The sequence below is a fragment of the Henckelia pumila genome, chromosome 3 (genome assembly GCF_033568475.1).
Source record: "Henckelia pumila isolate YLH828 chromosome 3, ASM3356847v2, whole genome shotgun sequence".
NCBI classification, from domain to species: domain Eukaryota; kingdom Viridiplantae; phylum Streptophyta; class Magnoliopsida; order Lamiales; family Gesneriaceae; genus Henckelia; species Henckelia pumila.
In genome coordinates, this window is record NC_133122.1 from 147042860 (window position 1) to 147066588 (window position 23729).

Sequence of the window (23729 nt, forward strand, 5' to 3'; positions counted from 1 at the left end):
AAGTATGAAAATGCACAAGGCTTAGGAGTGGAAGTAGTTCATGCAAAGACAGGGACTCAAGGGGGCTCAAATGTCTACAAGAAGCCACCAAAAAGTAACACAAGCTGCCATGGATGTTTGCCTGCAAATCTTGCTCAAAGTGTGGCCTTCTGTGCAGGGATTGTTGCCATTTGGCTCTTTCCGTTGGCTTGAAAAAAGTATTTAATTTATTCACTTTGTTGTATCAAATTGTTCTACAAGTGACCAAATTAACTTGATTTGTGTTAGATGCTAAAACAATTTGGTTTCTCATTTACATACAAAGTTATTAAAATTGCAATTTTAGTACTGTAAGTTGACATATTTTTTGTTTTAATACTTATAACTTTTCAAGGTTTGGTTATAGTCTAGTAACTTGGATTTTTTAGGATTTTGGTTCTTTTTTTCATCAATATTACTTATTTGACACCCATACTTTTCTATATGGCTCATTTGACAAAAATTAACACATGTTACACAAATTAAAATCCATTACGCAAAAATAAAAGGAAAATGAGAAACCCAATGGCCACCTGATATAATTTATGAAGGATCTATTGGGTATAAATTTATTGTCTATTCATTGAAAAGAGATTGAAAAATAATTGGAGGAAAACTTACCTTTTTTTTAATGCAAAATATACCCTTTAAATTTTCCATCCACAATTATTTTTCAATCACCATTTTTTTACTCGCAACCATCGTGTTATCTTTCAGGTCACATGGAGAAATACCGGATAATTATTTTCCAACCTCACTTTTTTTTTTAACCTGTTCTCCAAAACAGGGGAAATATTTTTACGGTGTCAGTTCAAACTTCACCTAATAAACCCATTTTTTTTTTAATCTTTTCTTTCCAAATATTTTGCTTTCCCGTTATTTCTAAAGCTCCCAAACAAAGCCTATTAGGGTTCTTGTTCCAATTGATAATCAAGCCTCTATTCTTCTTGCCGTTCACAATTCCAGTTTATTAGCAAAAGAAAATCGGCTTATCAAGCAAAAATTCGAATATACAAAGGTAGTACAGACCAAAACAATCATCTCCGCTAATCGCACCCACTGCTACTTTTGCCTCTTTTTTGTTGCTTTTCGTCGTATCCATATCTTTTTTTTTAATTAATTATTTTCGTTTCTCTTTATTTTGTTTATAATTTGTTTTCTGTTTGTTTTTGCGGTTTACCTCTGGACTGGCGACTGCTGAAGTCGATGGTAATTTTGTGGGATATGGTGCTGTGGACTTTAAATGTGCTGAAAATTCCTTATGTTCTTCTCGTGGTTCCAAATTATTGATGTTCCCCTGTGGTGATTTGCCGATTGTTGAATTTGTCACTCTTCTGTTCCGTTCCAGAAAAGATTTTTGAATTTCCGTATTTCTTTCAACTTTTGTTAATCAATGAAATCTTTATATAGGCTGGCTGAGATAAGTGAAATTTCTGAAATTGATAGACTATGCTGAATTACTTTGAGGAAACTTATTGATTTTTCTTTCTTCTGGCATTAATATTGCTAGTATTTTATGAAAAAAGTGCGTATTTATTGCACCTTTCATATGCGTTGAGCCTTCAACTGAGTGCAAGGTGGTGAATATCATCCAAATTTTTTATAGTACTGGCTGGGACATGATGCTTCGAATTTTCCTTAGTCACTCTTCAGCTTATTGTCTGGTGACAGTAAATTTAGAAGTAAGATGAATTGAATAACTTCTGGTGTTTTAACAGATGCAAGTTTTGTTTCTTGATGTGAACGTCATCGCCTCAATCAGTACATACGTCTTGAGCGGCTCTTGGCCGCCACTATTTTGAGGGAAGAAAGATAAAATCTTGATTAAGTCTAATGAACCTCTCCCTCTATCTGTAGTCATTATGGTTTTTATGGTTATAAGTTTATTTAGGACAAAGTTCTCGGTCCACTTTCTCTAAGTCTACTGGCTATAGATGCATATTATCCATGTCACAATAATTGGTTTTGCGTATTTAATATCTAAATCCACAACGGTTTTGCTTTCACATGCAACACATTTTTGAAATTGTGATTTTTGCAGCATTTATCGAAACCTATTCAGTATGAGGAAAATATAAATTTCAAGGAAAGTCTGTAGAGTTTTAATAATTCAAGGCCTTTCGAATCTAGTACTCCCTGTTAATTACTTGGAATGTGAGTATCATATCCATTTCCTTGTGATGTTAATTTGTTTGAACCAATCATATCTGGTTATGATTCAGTTGAAGTGGTCACCATGGTCTCGGAATTGATAAACGCCAACCCTACTGTTTATGAGAAAAAGGAACGTCGAGCTCGAATCCCACCAGTTGATCTGGATGAATACGCCGTTGAACCGATTGACCAACAAGAAATATTTGATATCCTTTTATTTAATGTAGATTTAATTCTTTGGCCCACTGAGCTTTGTTCTAGTATCGATTTGTTTTAAGAATTTGATTTTGGGGGAGCTTTTGGCTGCTTGTAGGGTGTCAAGTTTTTTAGCCATCTCATAAATATTAAGACACCTCTTGCCTAGAACGTTGTGCCTAAAGCTCTTCTTGATAGACCCATGCATGTTTCACACTTGAGCTTTCTGTTGTGGCCATCCAAAGAGCTGCTAATATTGATGATCAATGTGTACAAGTTAGTAGTTTAATTCTATGTACATTAGGTGCCCATAGATTGAGTATTACCATCTGGTTATCAAGAAGTTTGCTTTTTCAAGACACGTGTTGATTTTCAGAAATTTTTTTAATGAAATTATGTTCAGCGAAGATCCTGTTAGTGAGAAAAGGGTTTTTTTTGTCCCTTTTGGATTCCTTTTCTCCCCAATTCACTAATGTGAGTTGATAAACTTTTTAGTAAATGTTGAACACCACAATATGAAATGAGATTGTTTTGTGTCCATGGTGTGGAAATTTTGTACTTCTTAATGTTCACACATCATATTAGAGACATAAAAGATCCAGAGCACCCTCATTCTTTGGAGGAGTTGAAGGTTGTAACAGAAGATTCAATTGAGGTGGATGACAAGCAGAGCTACTTAAGGTAGAAATTCATTTTTTGTTCTGTTTTTTTGCTTTGGTATTGCTATTCTTTTTCAATCTCATTAAAAAGGGGTTTTCTTCAGGGTCACATTTACTCCAACGGTCGAGTATTGCAGCATGGTCTCGGTAATTGGCTTATGCTTGCGGGTTAAACTCATGCGATGTTTGCCGCCTCGATACAAAGTAAGCCTCCATAATTCATTGTTTGGTCCTTATTGATGAATGAGTGGGTGCACAATCATTATTTGTATTTCGCGATGCCATTCATATGTCGGTTTATGTTTTTAGAAATTGATGTCGAACTTAACTTCGCACATGCAGTTAGGTACATGAAGAAGGAATTTACCCAATAACATACTTGAATCATTACACTATTTTCGAGAATCCTTGTTCTTAAAATTTGAGGCTGCTTCTTAAATCATTATGTTATGATATGGGATTTAATTTGGAGCAGCACTCCATTCTTTGCTGCAAAGTTTATGTATGACCAGATGTCTTTACAAGCTTCGTTGCATGTCTTTAATTTCTACTGAAAGATGTTGCTGTTCTGGCATGTTAAAAAACATTTTACTTTTAGGTTAGCTGTGTATTGTGCCATTCTCAGTTTATCTATCAGTCAATGACTCAATTGGTTTCTGGCTGTTCCTTTATTTAAAATTTTTCCAGGGTAGCTTTTTCCTTTTTCTTGGGGAAGGTATTTTAGAATCCTTTTTTCCCATGATGCAAGATTATTGAAACCCAGGATAGCCAAAATATTCCCTGTATTTGTTAGTAGTTTCTATTGAGCATTTTTATTGAAATAAAACTTCTACTGAGCATTTTCTATTTTTCCTTGATTGTTTTTCTGACATGTAGCAAGAAATGCATGTGCTGCCTTAAAACATGTTTCAATGACCAGAATTTTATGTTTTTTCTTTAAGCGTGCGATAGTTGAATTTTAAGACATTATTTGCTGTTTCAGTTTCCTTTTCTAGTTGGTTTTATTTCACCCAAGTTGTTTCAGAACGGGAAAAAAGAAGAGATTTTCTCACAGCTTGCTCATACTGCTGGTCTCCAACTTGAGGAATTTTCTCTTCTAAAACATGGTTTAAAATTTTCAGCAACTAAAAAACCGTGTGCGGGGTTTCTTCTTTATTCATGTTAACAATGACGAATGGGCTTTGTTGGCGTGAGTGTAAGTATAGATTGATTGAAGTTAGTTATGACATGGAAAGTTATTTGATTCTCTTGACAATGATAATGCTGGAAGTTTGCAACCGATTTTAATGCTATTTACTTTTCCAATCAAACTTGTAGAAAATGTGTTTTTTTAACTTTGGTAATTTCAACCCTCAAACGCTTGTGATTATTGTTTGCTGCATTCAATTGTCAATTCATCATGATCTCTAAAACTAATGGCAGTGTCACTTTATTATGTTTCGCAGGTGGACATCAGAGTAGCACCTGGTACCCATGCCACAGAAGCTGCAGGTCGCTCTCTCTCTCTATCTCCATTTGAGTGTGTGTGTGTGTGTGTGTGTGTTTTTGTTTTTTTTTTTTTTTGTGGTGGAGCTTTTGCTGGGGCTACACCTAGAGAACTTCGACTCCATGGTTAAAACGATTGGATCTTGTGGGTCCCACTACTTATTTGAGCATCTAAAATGGTACATTTTGCCACACTAACATGAGGATTGCTTCCCACATAGCATAGAAAATCTTGGGGTTGGCTGGAGGAGCATTGTGTAATTCTTTGAAAATTCAATATTCGGCACCATTAAACATCCTTTCATGATAAGCTTTTAACTTTTAAACCGATACCCAATAAGAATTTATAAAAATTCTGCTGTAGCTTCAATTATTTGGCAATCCCACCATTGTTTTGCATCGTATACACGTATTAGCTGCTGGTTTCATCTTTCTTCGCTTAAAGGTGTAAATCTGTCGTATGACTCGTATTGGCCACCATCTTTGGCTTAAGTTATGGTGCAGTTATTATTCAAATAAAATAGATTAAGCACAATTATTTGATGCTTGCCATTTTTCAATTCTTGGAATATTTATCCAACCTCAGTTTCTTTGTTCGCAGTGAATAAACAGCTGAACGATAAAGAACGTGTTGCTGCAGCTTTGGAAAATCCCCACGTCGTTGGAATGGTTGAGGAATGCTTGGCACCATCTTATGAATATTGATGAATTTTTGCAAAGCTACATGATTCATGTTTTCTTAGTCATGAAAAGGTTGTTTCATATTTATGTACAAAATAAACACTTGGATTGCTATTTGTTAATTCATGCTTACTTTGGTCGGTGGTGAAAACTCGATTTTGTCGACAGACTGCACATCAATCTTATTAGTTTCACATATGAATGAAAGGATGCACCATGAGATTTTTTGATAGTATACAAGATAGTAGGATGCACTATGCATTTCACATCTGATCATTGCCGTCGTAAACATAACACCCGAGATGCTGACAAGGGTACTCAGATTTAGACGAGCAAAATATGGTTTTTGAAAAAACTTTCTATGTAAACTAAAAAAATACTCGATAGCCCTAAGAGCATGCCCAACGGGCGAGGAATGCTCGAGGAAGTGCATCTTCTTCGTCCGTTTTGATTCCTCTCTCCTCCTAAGGGTGAGGATTTCCCACGTGCGAGATGGAGCAAGAAATCGAATCATGGAGAAATATGTTAACGATTCAAGAGTGATTGACATTCAACATCAATATTACATGAAGATGCAAGATTCTTCGAAAAAATTCAATCAATAATTTTTTTCGTTCGTATTTCATTATATTTTAATAGGTAATTTTTTAAATTTCGTGTATTTTTATTTCATGTCTTTTGTTATTCCATGTATTTTTTTATTTTGTGTGCTTTTGTATTTCAAGTTTTAAATTTTAATGTGTGTATTTTTAATTTGTTATATTTATGTGCAATTTTATTATGTTTTTAAATAATAATTATTTAATGAAATAAAAAAATAATATTTCAACATCACCACTACAACAACCACACAACTTTAAGAAAATACAATGAAGTTATCAACCCTAACATCATCGTATGGTCAAATCATCAACTACACCACACTAACTTCCTCACATTGTCGAACATTGCTCTAACAACTCGTTGCATTCCAACATTTTTTTATCTGAACCATTGTATTCCAACTTATGAAGAAGCAAAAAAAGAGCCACTACATCCAAGATTTGCAGGCCTTCAGCATTTTGCTTCCGAGGTATCTTACGCCATGAACGACGCCACCAGTCAACAGACCAGCAACAACCTGTCTCGCACTGGAAACTGCAACTTTCCGTCTCAAAATCTTGCGAACGCATTCTGCAACCTCTTCCTTGAAATCGATCGCCACCGTCTGCGCCGTTCGATCTGCAGAAAGAAGCCTCCTTATCACATGAAATACTTTACGTTACCTTTTGTTTGGTTTTAGTCCTCTATAAACACATTTTTCATCCCCAGAATGAAACAAACACCATCACTTTATTTTTGGTTTTTTTTTTTCCTAATCAATTTCCACACATTTGAAGCATGTTTCTTACATGCAATTCAACTTTTTAACCACTTCTCAAATATATAGTTTATTACTGTATTATACTTCAATCAAATATACTGATTTTATGGTTTTAAAATATCTAAAATTAATTGACATCCACACAAATACAAATTCAAATTTATTTAACAATATTTACCAAACAAAATACTTATTAATATACTGTAAAAACTCTGAAAATAATACCAAACATTCTCCTTTTATTTTCCAAAACTACTTTATATTACGCGAAAACATTTTCCCAAAACATAAATAAAATCAAATACTGCATTCAATCTTGTGAAAATCGTAACAAATTAAAGATCTCGAGGAAATCAGACATGAAAATTCAACTCAAATGCATTGATTGAATTTGAGGATGTGGTAAAATTGTCATGCCAAATACTAATTAATTAAATTGTTTCTTAAAAGAGAGAGACATATATTTCATAGGAACCGACTGTCTGAGATGGTCAGAAATCATACCAGTTCCATCAATAATTTTATTTTCTCCAAGTTTAGAACCCATGAGACCTCTGAGTTGCCAAGGAAGGGATGATACTAAGGAAGAAACAGTAGACAACTGGCAGTCCTGGTTTGACAAAGAAATAGATAAAATATGTTCACAGACACCATTACGTAATAACCTCCTAAAAAACCAATGAATTACATAAACTTTAAAAGCACACAAATTAATACACTTCAAATATTGTAAAAGTCTGATAAAAGTCATAACTCAAACTCATCAGACATTGATGTTTTCAACATGTCTCCTATTTTAAGGAGTTATGTCAATAACTCCTCAGTCCTCAATGCACCATTAACTTTCAAAATTCCAAGTTCTACATTCAATTATTTCCAAGCTCATACAACATGCACATACATAACAACTCAGTTTGATTAACAAGGGGATAGTAGGATAGTGAAGAGAAAATCAACTCTTAACCGTGAAAATTAGTTTTATAAACATATCTCAAAGATTTGTTTAACCTGCATTATATTTTTTTGTGCTGAAGATGAGAATCTAAGCAAGTCCTGGGCAGCATATTCTTCAAGCGTTGGTTTATACATAGTTTGGAATAAATTAAACTGTCCTTGTACAATCTTTTTCACCTGACAAATGGAAACAAAAAAAAAAAGAATGTTTACATTATTTTAAGGTAGAAATGGTAACAGCTAAAATGATCTTTTATCTTTCATTATTCGCTAATGTAGCCATTTTTAGAATAGCCACGGTGACAAACTCAACGAGACATGATAAAACTTCAAGAACACAACTTTAGATTAGGAGCTCTCTCTCAATTAATATTTAATTGATTATGATATACTTATCCTCACTGTATGCTCATAAATTTTAATTGTTGGTTGAGATCAAAATAGCCTGCTAAAACTTTAATGCCTTGCAAGTGGAGGGCTTTTACCATCATTTATGTAGGACAATTAAATGTGTAGGATTGTATAGATGATTGAAGCGCTAGGGATGCAGTTTCATAAGCATAAGACATGCATGAAATCAAAGTTAAGTTCTCTTCGAAGTTGATTGTTAGTGTTTTCATCATTTTTACCTTGTTTTTATCCTCTGCAAAAAGCATTCGAATGTCCCCCGTGTATGAGAGACCACATATTTTGGCATATAATTCCTCCTGCATTTTTGACATATTATACAATAAATGCTTCATGATTTTCCTCACACCAGACAAAAAAATATATAAACGGTAATTGTGATGAAACCTCACTGAATTTTGAAGGTAAAAGGAGGAGAGCTGCAGAGGTTGCAGCCTTCAAATTTACGGAATTCAGTTCTGCTATACCCAAGGAATCCAAAATGATATTAACCTGGAAAATAGAAATTTCTATGATGTCATATGGAAGATATGAATCTAATATGTGTGCCTCTATCTACCTAAAGAATACAACATATTGGGAAAAGTGGAACTAAAGTGATAAAATAAATGATTGCAAAAATAAAATAAATTAAAAGAATTAGTTAAATATGAATCGTCGACATATTTAATTGCTGTCATACGATAATTCACGTAAACGAAAGTTTCATAATTTAACTATGGGAGAAGGCAGAAATGGTACACATACGACTGCACAATCAAATACAATCACAACAATATATCAACCCACAAAATAATACAAGCACAGAGTTAGCACTTGAAGAAACAAAAGGAGATAAATGTTTGTTAGCTCAAATAGTCAAATTATAGCTCTCCATGCCATTGAAAACAATAATATTCTTCCTACAGAATATCCACAAGATACAATTGAGGCGTCCAGATCTAATCCTGTTTTTTTCCAAGTCTTTCAAACACATATTCTCTCCATTCCATCACTCTTCTTATTTCCTTCATACTCTTCATTGGCAGTGCCCCTTAAAACCCCACAAAATAAATCAAATCTAAAGCAAAAAAGCAACAAAAATAATTGCAATGATAACAGAGTTCCAATTCTCAAATTTCTCTTCAACATGTAGCCTTTTGAGAGATACAAGATAGATATTTTTATTTCTTTGACCTAGCTTCATCAATGAATTGCAAGAGTAATTTTCAAATTCATACTAGTGACAAATTTTTTTAAAAAGTCCAAATGTTTATAAGTTGTAATTCTTATAACCAAAATATTTATTTGTAGTGAACCATTATCAATTACAAAATTTTGAACAAAGAATCAAGTGGCTTGAAAATCCAAGTCACAGTTAGTTATTCAAGAAACCAGAGGAATGGCCAAAAGCAGGTAACAGTGAGGTGGAAAACGTAATTACTTGCACAGTGGATGATAACTTCACATTAGCACACATGAAAATGGAAAAAAGATAAAAGACAACCATGAGAAAGAGAATGGCACACCGGTTTCTGCAGACGGCCACTTAAATAGAACCTCTCCCATCCTAAAACATCCTGAACCAAATCATGCATTCGGACAACACCATACTTGAACCTCTAGAAAAGAATTTGCATAAAAATTTCAGAGCAAGTAAACAAAATTATCTGTAAGTAGTTCAAACATCCAAGTATATTTTAGCACTCAAAATAATATAGATGAAATAGCCAAGAAATATTTTATCTAATAGAGCTTGTTTACCCTGTCGTTATGAGTTACAAATGGGTTGAAGTGTACGCCAACCCCAATATCATCAGCAACATCAGTGATCTATCTAACCAAACATCACGTCAGAATAAAACAACCACCACTCGTGCTTCACCAAGGCACACCATATTTAAGACGAGAAGATAAAAGCAGTACCAGTCGTGCTCCACCAAGGCGCACCATCCAAGACGCATAATGGCTCGGATTGTTTTTAAGATTCTTAATTTAAATAAGAATATCATCCATCAGCGATAAAAATAAACACATTACAAAATTCAAGACAATGAAGAGATTCTTCGTTTCAAGGAACAATCCGCAATTACCTCTGCATGCCATTGCTGGGGGTCTGCCACACCAAGAATGTAATCTATCATGGATGTCTGGAAAAACAAAACAAACATAAAAACCAATGAAGGTGTGTTGTTGGTAACTTCAAGAAAAGGAAAAGGAAAAGGAAAAGGAAAAGGAAAAGGAAAAGGACAAGGAAAAGGACACCTTGTCCAAATTGTTTGGATGGAGGGAGGACCCATAGATGCAGCAGAACTCAACTGGAGGAAGAATTTCTAGCAAACTTGTCAGCTCAAGTCTTTTGCCGTTATCCATTCACTATCACTGCTACTTCTCAAAATGCAAAAACTGCTACCGTAGTCCGTTTATATATATCTGATGGAAAAGCCCATTTATGTGAATAACTGATACCACAAACTAAAAATACATATTACGTTTGAATATACTACGAGAACATTCGTCGAACAGGTTTCGTGCCTGGCTCGTTTTCAAGTTTCAACGATGCATGCATTCACGTTTGCCGATAAGTTATTAGACGAAAAGGGTTGGCTGTAACAAATAAATCATACAACCAACGTTAGGCAAATAGATTGGGTTGCCATGCCCATGATTGCTAGATGACAATAGAATGAGATATTCACCATTACCTAAAGCAATACCAGTGGCAAGCCTTGCCAAGAAATATTCAGACAAAAATGTATGAGACGGCGGGGTTAAATCAAAATCAAGACGCCTTTTAACTCATCAATTTCCCCCCGGGCCTTCCACACGCACATGCAAATACATCGACAACACAATTTAATTAATTTTTTTAAGGACTTTTTTTTTACACCTTGTATTTTCCTTCATTTGGATTTTCTATTTTATCAATCCAGTTTATTATATTTGTTTTTTAGGTAATTTTAATTTTATTTTCGACCGAAGTGAGACGAAGTCAACATTGATGTGTCAAATCAACCTTTTCGATTAAAAAAAGGCACGTTGTAGATAACTTTCTAAATCAAACATAAGTTTCAATTTACTCACTATATTTGTCTTTCCGAAAATGCTCTTGTCTTTATTTTAATCATTATTATTTCTTAAATTATCAAATGTGGAATCGGATTCAAAATCTGATTCACTTGATTCATCAAGATAATAAATATTTTCATCGTCGGATGAAAATTCAATTGTTTCTACTGGATAGAATCCAATAGTATATATTTCTTCAAGAAGTTTAACTTTATTTTTCTTTTCGTTTCGTTTTGGACATTCATTTGCATAATGACCTTCTTTATTGCACAATCAACATGTGCAGTTCTTTCCTTTACCTTTTGAGCAATGTGGTTTTTTTATTATCAAACTTTTTATAAAAAATTTTATAATAAGGTTTTCTGAAGAAATTCCTTCTAAATTTCTTTTTCTTATAGGGAATAAATTTTCTATTAAAAAATTTGTAAGGTTTATTTAATTTATTATGTTTCTGTCGTTTTAAATGTTTGTGTGACATGTTTGTTTTACAATCGTATTCTTTTACTGTGAATTCCATTTTGTCACAACAAAGTTTATTGTTTTGTTTGTAAGATTTGGATATTCTTTTATTTAATGTTACTTCATGAAATTTCTTTGTTATAACATCTTTAATAAATTTAATAGCTCCTCCTAGTGTTTTGGCATAAACACTAGTTAAGAATTCATCTATTTATTGGTATATTAGGTATTTTATTAAAAATACTTAATTTATAATGCTCTTTTTTATCAGCATCTATTAACTGATAATAGTTTGTTTCATAATCACATATAAATTCTTCTAGATAACATAGATTACATAATTTTATATTATCCAGAATAAAAATTGCTCTATTTTGTTCTATATTTTTTGCTACTAAATTAGCATCATTATTAGAAACTCCTAAAAATTCTTGGTACAAGACATCAACAAATAGTTCGAAATATCGATGTCCTGTCATTTCTTGTGGTAGATTAATAATTACTAGGTTTTCAGCCCAAGTTCTTACTGCTCCTACCAGTGTCATTTTTATCATCTCATGAGTTAAAACTTGAATATTCTCACTTTTGTCTAATAATGATGTTAATTGAATTTGTACTGATAGTTCATTTGCCCAATGATCTATCTTTGATTTTCTTTCTTTGGCTGTTGAACAACCTAAATCTAAGATATTATATTTCACAAATCTTGATGTTTTTGATTCTCAAAAATATCTCTAACATCTTTATAAGATCCAGAGTATTGGTCTCTGTTATATTTAAATTCTTCATCATCTCTTCCACCACTACCTTCTACATTCGTTCGTAGATTTAATCGTGGTCTAGAATCATCTTCATATTCTGATTCTGAAATATCCATATCTCTGTATTGTTCTGATTCCTGATGTGAATGATATAATTCTTCTGTATTTACTCTTATTTGTTCAAAATCAGATGAGTCTGTTTCACTAAACATCTCCATACTTATGTTTGCCATAACTAAGGGGATTTCTATACCATGATTCAATTTTGAATGATGGTTCTTCTTCCATTTTCTTTTTTCCTTTATCTATTGGAAGAACTTCTTTAAGATAGTTTAATATTTCATTACTATGTCTTTCCTGTTCAATTATTAATCTAGTCGTTGCTAAATCAATATATTCTTTGAAATTCTTCTCTAATTCTTGTATTGATAGATTGATCTTATTGATATTATTTTTTAAATCTCCTAGATCTTTTTCTAATTTTATTAAGGACGTCATTGCGATGAGGTTGATTCATTAACAATAGCTTGTTTAATTTTAAGAATATTTTGATTCATGGTTCCAATCTTTTCAAGAATATCTTCATCATTTCTAGCAAATGATAATGATCTTCTTGGTACAGACTGTTTTGTGATTTGGGAGGTCATGTGAACTCCATCTTTTATAGGGATTTATTTTTTCAATAAATGCTTTTCGAGGGTGTTCAATTTTTGTAATATTTTCAAACATTCTTTCAACAGAAATAGTTGGTTTTGTTGAAATTATTCCTGTTTGAGAATTATTACTTATTGCTAAACCGACAACATAGTTTATATTGATCGGATGGTTTCCTGTTAATATAAGATTATTTCTATAAAAGTAATAATCTAATGTTAAAATGTCATTTATGTTTTTATCAAAAAGAGATATATTGTATTGTGGATAAATACAAAATTTCATCTTTTTGTAACATAAGTTTCCTTCAATTTTTCCAAGGATAGAATCCTCAAAATTACGTATCCTTTTGTCACGAACTGTGATTTCAATTGGTGTATCTATTCCTTCTCGGTAGTGAGTTGATACTATTATTTCGATTCCTTCAATGTGAACATATTTCAGTTCAGATCGTTCTTTTTCACTGGCTTTTGCCATGATGGTATCAATATCTTGAGTTGTTAATAACTTCAGAGTATTAGACCTTGATTCGTTATTTATTTTACAAGATCGTTCTTTTGTACGAATCGAATAATAAATTAAATTTTTTCTGGGATTAATAAAATTTGAAATCTTGCTTAATATTCCTGGTTGGTCTATTAGATTTGTTTTTGAATTAGAAAACCCTGTTTTCTGTATCTCAGCAAACTTATTCTGATTAAATATAATATTCAAATTATACTCTTGGTTCTCTTCAGATTTATCAATCTGACTATTTTGATTTGGAATTGTTACTTCTGTTATTTTAACAGATGATAGAACTTCTTAATTTTCTTAAGGCTATTAAAAGCTTTTTTGTTGAATCTATCTGTTCTAATAAATTCTGAAAATCTTCGAAACTATCAATTGAAGATTGACAATTTTTAAGATGTTTCAAATTGTTTTCACAATTTTCTATATCAAAATTTATATTTTGAGAATATAAATTAAAGATATTCATTTTTGTATTTTCATACATTTTTCATTTAGTAAAAATTGTTACTTTTATTATTTTGTTTTTGTTGATCGGATTTCGATAACAAAGTTTGTTCTTATTCATAACATATTTTTATGTCTTCAATTTCATCGTTTTCAGAAATTTGAATTATCATTTTTCAGTTGCTTGAAAAATGTTCTTTTTTATGATTTTTGAAATAAAAGGTTTGGAGATCTTTTATTTTATTCCATAATTGATCTATTTGACGTAAATCTTTTAGTAAGATTATTTTATCAAATAAATTTTTAATCTCAATATATAAAGTTAATCCAGACATTAATAATCTGCTTTATTTAATCGCTCTGATACCAGGTTGCGGAATTCTTAATTCTTATGAATTTCTCATTCATGTTCTATGATGTTTTACAGATCTATGAATTTCTCATTCATGTTTTACAGATCTGATTTATTTATAACAGATAAATGTTTTCCGATTAATTTGGTTCCATTCATAGGTTATTATTACAAATTTTAGTTGATAAATTGATTCAAATATGGTTAAATCAGAAGTATTCAAACGATATTCATGAAATGTATCATATTCATGATCATCTTCTATTTCAAACCAGTTTTTTATTATTAATCTTACATTTCTTATAAAGGACGATGACATGATTAATGTATTTTGACTATTTCTTTAAATTAAGGGCTGCAGGAGATTTGGGAAGGTTACCTTGATTGAATGAGTCTTGGTTTTGAGCAGAGGCCAAATCCTTGCTTTCCCTTAACGATCACTTGATCAACTGGTACTTGCTTTATGGATTTCCAGGTTTACTCTAACCATGAATCTTCAATGGTTGACTTCCAACCTTATCCTTCTTACGCCCTGCTTGTTTAGTTATTAGTCATAAGGCTTAATTTTGTTTCTGATTTTATGTTTCTTAGTTTTTGATAGTTTTCATATGTCTTATATGAACCAGATTGTAAGAAACTTAAGAAGAGAGAGATACTAAAACTTCACTTCTCCATTTACAACACAAACATCTCCTTTTATAGGTGTGGAGAAACACATACAGTAGTAAAAATAAAGGAAGAGGGGGACCATACTACATAATGGAAAATAGCTCATTTTACATCTGAGTGGATGCCTTTCACATGTGGTGTGGTCCACGATTTTATTTGTTTTTACATTGTGTCACTTTCTGAATCACTGGTACATTCGGACCATTTCTTTATTGGTTTGTCTTCTTTGACAGCTGGTTTGTCCTCTTTGACAGATGCTTCTTCTGTCTGAATGGGTTGAAAATGTCCACATTTGTGAGTGGAAATCATTGTTCTTAGTCTTTGACATAGCATTTGTTGGGTTTCTCGGGTCATGTCAACTCTTGCTTCATAGATTGGAGCTTCGAATTGAGCTAACATGACTTGTTCTTTCTTTTGGATTGTCTCCTTGTGTTCAGTGGTTAATTAAATTTTACTGGTTGCAAAATTTATTTTAACCTTTGAGTTTCCATCAATCTTTCCTGTCTTTGAGATCATGTCAATCAATGTCTTTATTCTTATCTCAGGAAGTGTTGAGATATCCATTACTGGTTTCTCTTCATTTGATCCTTCAAATAAGAACTTGTCTTTGTTTTTTCGACATTGAATGTATATCATCGGTTGATAGAATTTGTCATTTTCCCAATCTGGAAGGGTTGAATGAATACTTAATGTTAACACTGGTTCGTCCTTGAAGACTGCTTTCTTGAACTGGATAATACTATTTCTCAGTTGATATGAAAATAGTTCTATCTCTTGATTGTTGGGACTGACTTCCGCTTAATAATCCATTTGAAAAGAATCTTGCGACTTCATGCGCTAGAGCACCTTGTAGTGTTCTTGCTCTTGATATGCTCTGTGTGTCACAAGTTTGTAGCCAAGATCCTGCAGATGGTTTGGCTATTCTCAAATAGTTTAGTGTTTCAAAGAATTCGATTTTGAGTTTTTTTGGAAAATTTGTTTTTTCAAAAATTGGTTTTTGTGGTCGCAGATTGACCATCTTTCTTTCTCTTGTTTCAAGGGCGCTTTAAAACGTCCTTTCTTCTTTTTCATTTTTCTCGGTGTTGGCTGTGACCACCGGTTCTTTCTTCTTTTATTTTTCTTTTCCTTTTTCTTTTTCTTTGTTATCAGTGTTGGCTGTGACCACTGATTGTTTTTCATTCATCTCCATTATTTTGTCAAATGGAGTTGCTAACTTGATTGGTGTTCTTAGTGAGGATGATGATGACGAGGTTGTCATCTTTTCTTTTATCCTCTGAATTTTTCCATTTATATTCTTTTTCCTTTGTTGAAGAATCTGAATTTCTTCATCTATGTCAATCAATTGTTCTTTTAATTGATCTAATTGCTCAATCCTGCACAAGAAACATATATATATATATATATATATATATTATATGGTTAGAAATTTAACTCTTCATCGTGAGTAATTCGGATAGTTTTATTATGCGTATCATTGCATTTATGAATTCTTTTGCAAAATTAAACCAATCTTCATGAGATTGATTATTTTACTCATAGAGTAATTCATGTTTCTGAATATAAATCCCATTTCATCAATTTATATTCCCCATGCTTTCTAAGGCATGTTTGGATGACTTGAAGTCATAAAATAATTCATGTTTTTTAATATAAATCTCATTTCATCAATTTATATTTCCCATTCTTTCTAAGGAATGTTCGGATGACTCGCAGTCATTTTCTGGATCACTTAGGATCTCTTTTGTTATTCTGGTACTACGGATAGTATAATTTGGATGAAGTTATCTAGTTAATGCGTCGGATAATGAATTGTTCGTTCCTTTGACATGCTGGATCTCGAACTGATAATGGTTCAATTCCAATTGTCATCTAATTAACCTTGCTGCATTTCTCCCTGCATTTCTTGATATTTTTCTTGTCTTGAAATATGTTAAATTCATATTATCCGTTCTTACTAAAACCGATTTAGAAATAAGATAAATCTCATAATTTCTAATTGTATATATTAAAGCTAATAATTCTTTTTCATTTGAATGATAATTTAGTTGTGCACCTTGAAAAGTTCCTGATGTATAATTACATAATTCTTCATTATTCCTAGTAGCTGTTTTAGTAAGTTTTTCTAAATTTCTTTCTCCTGTATAAGCTTTTAAACATGCTCCCCAGTATTCATCTGAGGCGTCTGTTTCAATTATTATTATGTCTTTATTTGAAGAAAAATATAATTCGGGAAGATTACTAATTATCTTCTTTTTAATAGTATCAATATAATTAGTATCTTCTTTAGACCATTTCCACTTATAGTCTTGTTTAAGTTTTGCCTGAAGAGGTTTTTTGATTTCTGCAAGTTTCTTAATGTAATTTCCAGAATAAGTTAATAATCCTAAAAATCTTCTTAATTGATCTTTATCCTTGATTTCACTAGGAAAATCGTGAATTTTCTTAAGTATATGCTGTTGTAAACAATGTTTTTCTTCTTTTATTTGTAATCCTAAATAATTTATTTTTGTTTTAAACAATTGTGCTTTCTTTTCAGAAAGTATAATTCCATCTTTATGACAAATATCTAATACTGTCATGAGGTTTTTATAATGTTGATCTAGTGTTTTTGAATAAATTAATATGTCATCTATATAAACACAACAAAAATCTACATATGATTTAAAAGATTCATTCATATATCTTTGAAAGATACCTGGTGCTTGTTTAAGTCCGAAAGGTAATACAGTCCATTGATACTGTCATTTTAGACAACTGAATGATGTAAGTAATTGTGTTTGTGGTTCTAGCTGAATTTGCCAGAATCCTGATTTACAATCTAAACTGGAGAAATATTTCATTTCTCCTATATAAGATAGTAAATCATTCTTGTTTGGGATGTAATATTCATCCATAATTGTTGCATTATTTATTTTTCGATAATCAATTACCATTCTTTTCTTATCAGTGTCTTTCTTACTGACATAAAAGGCTGGTGAAGAGTGTGAACTTTTGCTTGGGATGATTATCTTAAGTTTTAGTAATTCTTGAACATCTTTTTTGAATATTTTTACATCATCATTTTCAGAACAAATATAATGAAATTTCTTCATGATTTCTTTTTCATGATTAATTGTTAAAATATTTTCTATTTTTAGTTCTATTGGATTTGTATTTCGTTTATGAAAATTCTTTGTAAATCCTTCATTTCCTACACGAAATGTTGTTCGTATTTTAGGAATATAAATCATTGATGATCCTTTGTTTAAAGTTATGTGATTTTCAAATTGTGTAAAAGGAAGATATTCTCTTAAAAAGTTATTTCCTATTATAATGTCCATTCCTGATTCTATTTGATATATAATGGGTATTACAAATTTTGTTTTCTCAATTTTTATTTTTAATTTTTCTGCTACTGTATCAAGCATGATTATTGATCCATCTCCTATTCGAACTTTTAATCATTTATCATATTTCTTCCAATAATGATTTGGAAGTATATGTTTGCTTCCTAAACACATACTTGCTCCTGTATCAACATAAGCATGTATATGATATGGTTTATATTCTTTGATTTTAATTTGAATTTTTATATTTATACTATTTGGATTAGTTTTGTTTTTATTATCCATTCTCTCATTTTTTTTAAAGAATTTTAAGAGATAAGGGTATAATTGGTATTTATAAACAAAAGTTTCTCTCTCCAAGGAGTTGAAAGTAAATTTTATTTATGTAGGGATTTATAAATAAGTTATAAATTGGTTTAGGGAGTGATTGGCAATTAACCCTTAAAAAAACTAAAATTGTCAATTATTAGAATATGTATAACTAAAAATGAAATTTGGATGAAAATAACTAAAATTATCAATATTAGAAGACACATGGTTAAAAGTAAAATTTGAAGGACAGATAACAAAAATCATAAAGCGGCAAAATTACAAGATAAACAAACAATTTTCCCATTTCTTGTTTATATTATATCATTTTTATCAGTATTATATCATTACCTTAAAATAATGATAAGAAGCTATAAAATATTGATGTATTCAATGTTCCGCAGGAAAAGTGCAATTTTAGTTTCTATATTTTAGTACTATATATAAACGTTTTTTTGTTATTAAACATTCTAACACTAAATTTTTATTCGTTAAAACATTTAAAATCATCATAAAATTATTCTTCAAATGATATGGATATAATATATCAACAAAAAAAAATTAATTACCCAATTAATGAATAAAAACTCAATACTAATATATACTAATTAGGTTAATATTATTTTAATGAGTTATTTGCACCAAATACCTCTGTAAAATATTAAAAAATACAATTCTTCCATGTGAAATTTTAATAGACATCTTTAATCCTAACTTTTTATAAAATTAGCAATTATATGATTGATTGTTGCGCATGCGCTACTCATGCGACTGAACAACTATTTTGATTTTTTTTGTACCAAATACCCCTTCGAAATATTAAAAATACATATTTTATCCTTTGAGAGTATGCTTTTTAAATCTGTTCAACCAATAATACACAAATTTAGTGAGATCCAATTATAAAATATTTATCAAACATTTATTATTTATTTTTATTTTTATTTTAAATTTATTATTTTTAATTAATTTGTTTGCTAAAAAAATATTATTATTTTATCTTGCTATCATTATTTTATTAAACGCATTTCATTTTTCCAAATTTTCTATTAAATATACATTCATAAACAAGGATTTAAATACGTAAAAATACAAAAATATTAAACTAAAATTATTAGTTCAAACATATTATTTTTTCGATTTAAAACTATATAATATTGAATCAAAATCTAAATTTTTGAGAAAATGCATTGCACAGTTTGCAATAACTAATAAAAAAATGGTTATAAAAAGATAATATTTACTATTAATTCTATATTTAATTGAATAAAATAATATTTTTAATTAAATAACTTTGAAAAATATTAGTTATATATCTTAGTATTAGTTATTCGAAAAAATATATTTTAATAGTAAATTTTATTATTATATAACCACTTTATTTTTTATTATTTAATGCAAATTGTGCAATGCATATTTTCGAAAAATAAAAATTTTGGTTCAATACTATATAGTCCTAAATCGAAAAAGTATTATGCATGAACTTATCAGTTTGGTTCAATATTTTGGTACTTTTAGGCATTTAAATCTTTATTTATGAATGCATGTTGAATGGAGAAGTTGAAAACACGAAGTAAGTTTAATAAAATAACGATAGCAATATAAAATAATAATATATTTTTTAGAAACAAATTATTAAGAATAATAAATTTAAAATAAAAATAAAAATTAATAAAATGAAAAATGTTTGATAAATATTTCATAATTGGATCTTTATAAAAATTGTATATTATGAATTGAATAGATTTAAAAATTATATTCTCAAGAGGTCAAATATGTATATTTAATATTCCACAGGGATATTTGGTGCAAAAAATCAAAATGTTTGCCCAGTTGCATGAGTGGCGCATGCGCAACAATCACTCATATGAAAGGACACGTGTGCTAATTTTATAAAAGGTTAAGGTTGAAGATGTCTATTAAAATTTCACAGGGTAGAAGTGTGTATTTTCAATATTTCACAGGGGTATTTGGTGCAAATAACTCTTATTTTAATATACAAATATTATATCCATAACTTTAAGGTTGTGCTTGAACAAAAGTATTTCAAATTCATGAATTTCAAATGCATTTTTGTTGTTTAGAGAAGTACACCATAAACATCAAATCCACTTCTTTTATGTTTATATGGTAATTCATGATAATTATGATGGATTTTAAGTTTATCCAATAAAGTGGTGATTTGAAATCTATTTTAATCCATCTAACTAATGTGTAAATAATTAAGTTATGAATTTAATATTTTTCTATGTTTCATTGTTAACACTAAAATTGTGATCGAAATCCATAGATTTAAAATACTTTCATCCAAGCGCAACCTAACATTTTTATGCTCGCTGTTATTTTTCGTATTTGATAGTGTTTTGAATATAATATATTTAATCTCTAAACTTCAAAAAATACAACATTAGACATTGTTGTTCTTTAACCATAAAATTTACTTGGAGAGCTAGTTGTGTAATAAATTTGAATGTCCAGAGATTAAAAACGTTGTGTTATAAGAATATTTATGGATCAAGACTATTTTTGTGAGAACCCAAAAATCAGTTAGGTTAATGGGGAGAAATTTGTCATTTGGACTAAAGAGAACTGGACCAGTTGTGGAAACTATATCAGTCGAGAAAACTGGATTAGTTGAGCTAAGTTCAACAGACCATTCAGTTGAGCTACAACTGCTGTTCCAGATTTGTAACTAACACATTAACTCAAAATTATGACAATTAAGGACAATAAATGGGAGCCCAACAGTGAGATTTCTCCCTATAAATAGCACTCAAATTTCTGATATAGGTTATACGAAATTCTGGCAAAAATACATAAAATTTGAGTGAGTGAAGAGCAGTTGAGCAAGAAAGCAGTCAGTTGAGCGAGTGTCCAGTTGAGCAAGTGCAGAATAGTTTCAAGAACAACCAAATCAGCTCAGCAATCGACTGTAAGTGGGCTTGTTGTTTTAAAATCTGATATTATGTTTTAAACCTATTCCAACACGTATGTTTTGTTTTCAAAGCCCGGATTTCAAATATACTAGTTTCTGAATGCACTAAAACTTGTGAACTAGTGGTAAGAATATATATTCTGAACATTACTGAATTCTGATTACTAGTCTCACCTTGTAGAAGATTATCATATAAGAGACTGGTATCAGTTAGACCACGAACTTCAAAAGTCAGTTTAGTACATAAAATTGATTTCTGTTATATATTATTGATAAATACCGAATTATTGTTATGTTATGTTTTGTTCTGTTCTGTGTTGATACGTATATGTAGGGGTGGGCAATCGGTTCGGGTAGTTCGGGTCCCGACCCGACCCGAAACCGATCGGGTGCAAAATTCGGATAGATCGGGTTTTTAATCGGGTTCGGGTATTAACCAAACCCGACTAAAACTTAATCGGTTCGGTTTCGGGTAATAAAATACTACCCGAAATACCCGATCGGGTACCCGACTATCCAATTATTATTTTTTTAAAATATATATATATATATATATATATATATATATATATATATATATATATATATATATGGGCTTTGGAATAGGAATAAGCTCATTAATTTCAATAAATTTGATTGATATTAACCTTCATTTGGAAAACCCGGTCATATTGTAAATTTGGATCAAATGATATTTAAATTTTTTTTTTGAAATTGATTTTTTTAAATCTTAATCAAATTATTTTTCATAATTTTTGTTTTTATTTATTATTCATTCTTTCATGGGAAAATCTTGTCGTAATTGGAAACCTATGATTCAAATGATTTTTTCATGCTCATTTTTTTTGTTTTTGAAATTGACACTAATAAAAAAAGAGCAAGAAAATTAAAATTATTTTTCTTCATTAGGCACAAGGTTAAAACCGAACCCGACCCGACCCGACCCGAACCCGATTTAATTGGGTACCCGACTAGTCGAGTACCCGAGGTTGTCGGTTCGGTTTCGGGTAGTGCAAAACACTACCCGACTAATCGGGTACCCGACCCGAACTACCCGAAACCCGAATTACCCGACCCGTGCCCACCCCTACGTATATGTATATGCGACACTGTTAAAATGATTTAAAAGCTGAGATGGTTTCCTTTATTTACTGAGTAATGATCATATCAGTCACCCACCCACCCACCCGAAAACCATCTCAGATAAGAACGAAGAAAAAACCGAGGAAGATGGACAAATCCAATTTTGTGGCTGGTGAAGACTGATCGTGATTTCTGTTGTTCAGTTTTTAATATTTTAGCCACTGTGTGAGACTCTTTTATCTGTTCAGTTTATGAAATCAACTCACATTATTTTTTTAAGCATAGTAAAGACAATGCAAATTCAGTTTATGAATGACAACGCATTTCAGATTTATGAATGAATTGACCCCGATTTTGGGACGTGATAATTTTAGAGCAGGTACAACGGAAGCCCAACTTCCTTGTCTTCTCAAAGAGTCGAGGAAACCACAGATAGAAGTTTTCGGTGAAGTTGGCGCGCGGCGAAGTCCTCACCAACTCTTTATATTTCTTTAAAATTATGAGAGATCAACAGCTAGATTAATCTGGCCGTTATAATTATTATTGAAAATAATTTAATTTTTTGTTAAAAGAATAAAAAAACTGAAAAACATTGTCAATTTTTTTAAAAAATTATGAACTTGTTATTTTTTAATAACGTGTCAATTTTAATTATGTGTGTTTTTAAATTTAATTATGTTATTTTATAAAAAATTACATGTAAGTTTTAATATTTAATTATGTCATTTAAGTATGTGTACTTGTATTTTTTCTCAATTTATTTTTTTAAAAATTTAAATGCAAAGTTATTAAATTGAATTAAAAAAATAATATTTTAACATTATCACTGTAGCATCACCACACCAAAACATACAACAAAATTATCAATGCTAACATCGTCACATAATCAAGTTATCAACTTCATTACATTACATCCTTGGGAATGTTGTCAGTGTTGAGGTATAGGAAAAATTGATTTTTTGGTCCTATAGGTTTGTCACTTTGCGATTTCGGTCCTATATATTTTCAGATTTTAGTTTTAGTCCGCTATCTTTATTTTTTTGGCAATTTTAGTCATTTTTCCGATGTGGAGCTGACGTGACATCAATTCAATGCTGATGTGGAGCTGACGTGTACAGTGCCACGTCATCATTTTCGAAGAAAAAGGACCGAAATTGCCAAAAATCAAAATATGCAAGACTAAAACTGAAATGTGAAAACATAAAGGACCAAAATCGCAAAGTGACAAATATAATGACTAAATTTGCAATTTTTCCTGA

At 30.8% G+C, this 23729-nt stretch overlaps 2 protein-coding genes across 3 annotated transcripts; one reads left to right on the forward strand and one right to left on the reverse strand.

Annotated features, from left to right (window-relative positions):
* The first annotated feature begins 866 nt into the window (after positions 1-866).
* On the forward strand, positions 867-5420 carry LOC140887511 (protein AE7). The gene is made up of 6 exons (XM_073294776.1): positions 867-1036; positions 2241-2378; positions 2943-3048; positions 3131-3230; positions 4472-4517; positions 5113-5420. Exons 2-6 carry the CDS (start codon positions 2255-2257, stop codon positions 5214-5216), a joined length of 480 nt encoding a protein of 159 aa, XP_073150877.1. The 5' UTR covers positions 867-1036; positions 2241-2254; the 3' UTR covers positions 5217-5420.
* A 600-nt stretch (positions 5421-6020) lies between these two features.
* On the reverse strand, positions 6021-10776 carry LOC140891071 (uncharacterized). 2 transcript variants are annotated; one of them, XM_073299330.1, is made up of 12 exons: positions 10602-10776; positions 10432-10503; positions 10162-10329; positions 9990-10046; positions 9823-9885; positions 9661-9729; positions 9426-9518; positions 8305-8409; positions 8139-8216; positions 7564-7686; positions 7060-7165; positions 6021-6413 (listed from the first exon to the last, which is right to left on the reverse strand). In XM_073299330.1, the coding sequence occupies exons 3-12, from the start codon at positions 10267-10269 to the stop codon at positions 6223-6225; spliced, it is 993 nt and encodes a 330-aa protein (XP_073155431.1). In that variant the 5' UTR covers positions 10270-10329; positions 10432-10503; positions 10602-10776; the 3' UTR covers positions 6021-6222. The 2 variants fall into 2 exon arrangements, with proteins under 2 accessions (XP_073155431.1, XP_073155432.1); XM_073299331.1 differs by lacking the exon at positions 7564-7686.
* Between the last annotated feature and the right edge of the window lie 12953 nt (positions 10777-23729).

Bases quoted from the DNA above. Each gene is read 5' to 3' on its own strand.
- LOC140887511 (XM_073294776.1), top strand. From the start codon at position 2,255: ATGGTCTCGGAATTGATAAACGCCAACCCTACTGTTTATGAGAAAAAG. The intron at 2,379-2,942 runs ATATCCTTTTAT...TAATGTTCACAC, and splicing joins TGACCAACAAGAAATATTTG to ATCATATTAGAGACATAAAA. The intron at 4,518-5,112 runs GTCGCTCTCTCT...CTTTGTTCGCAG, and splicing joins CCATGCCACAGAAGCTGCAG to TGAATAAACAGCTGAACGAT.
- LOC140891071 (XM_073299330.1), bottom strand. From the start codon at position 10,269: ATGGATAACGGCAAAAGACTTGAGCTGACAAGTTTGCTAGAAATTCTT. The intron at 9,886-9,989 runs GTAATTGCGGAT...ATTTAAATTAAG, and splicing joins CCCAGCAATGGCATGCAGAG to AATCTTAAAAACAATCCGAG. The intron at 9,730-9,822 runs GTACTGCTTTTA...TTGGTTAGATAG, and splicing joins GCCTTGGTGGAGCACGACTG to ATCACTGATGTTGCTGATGA.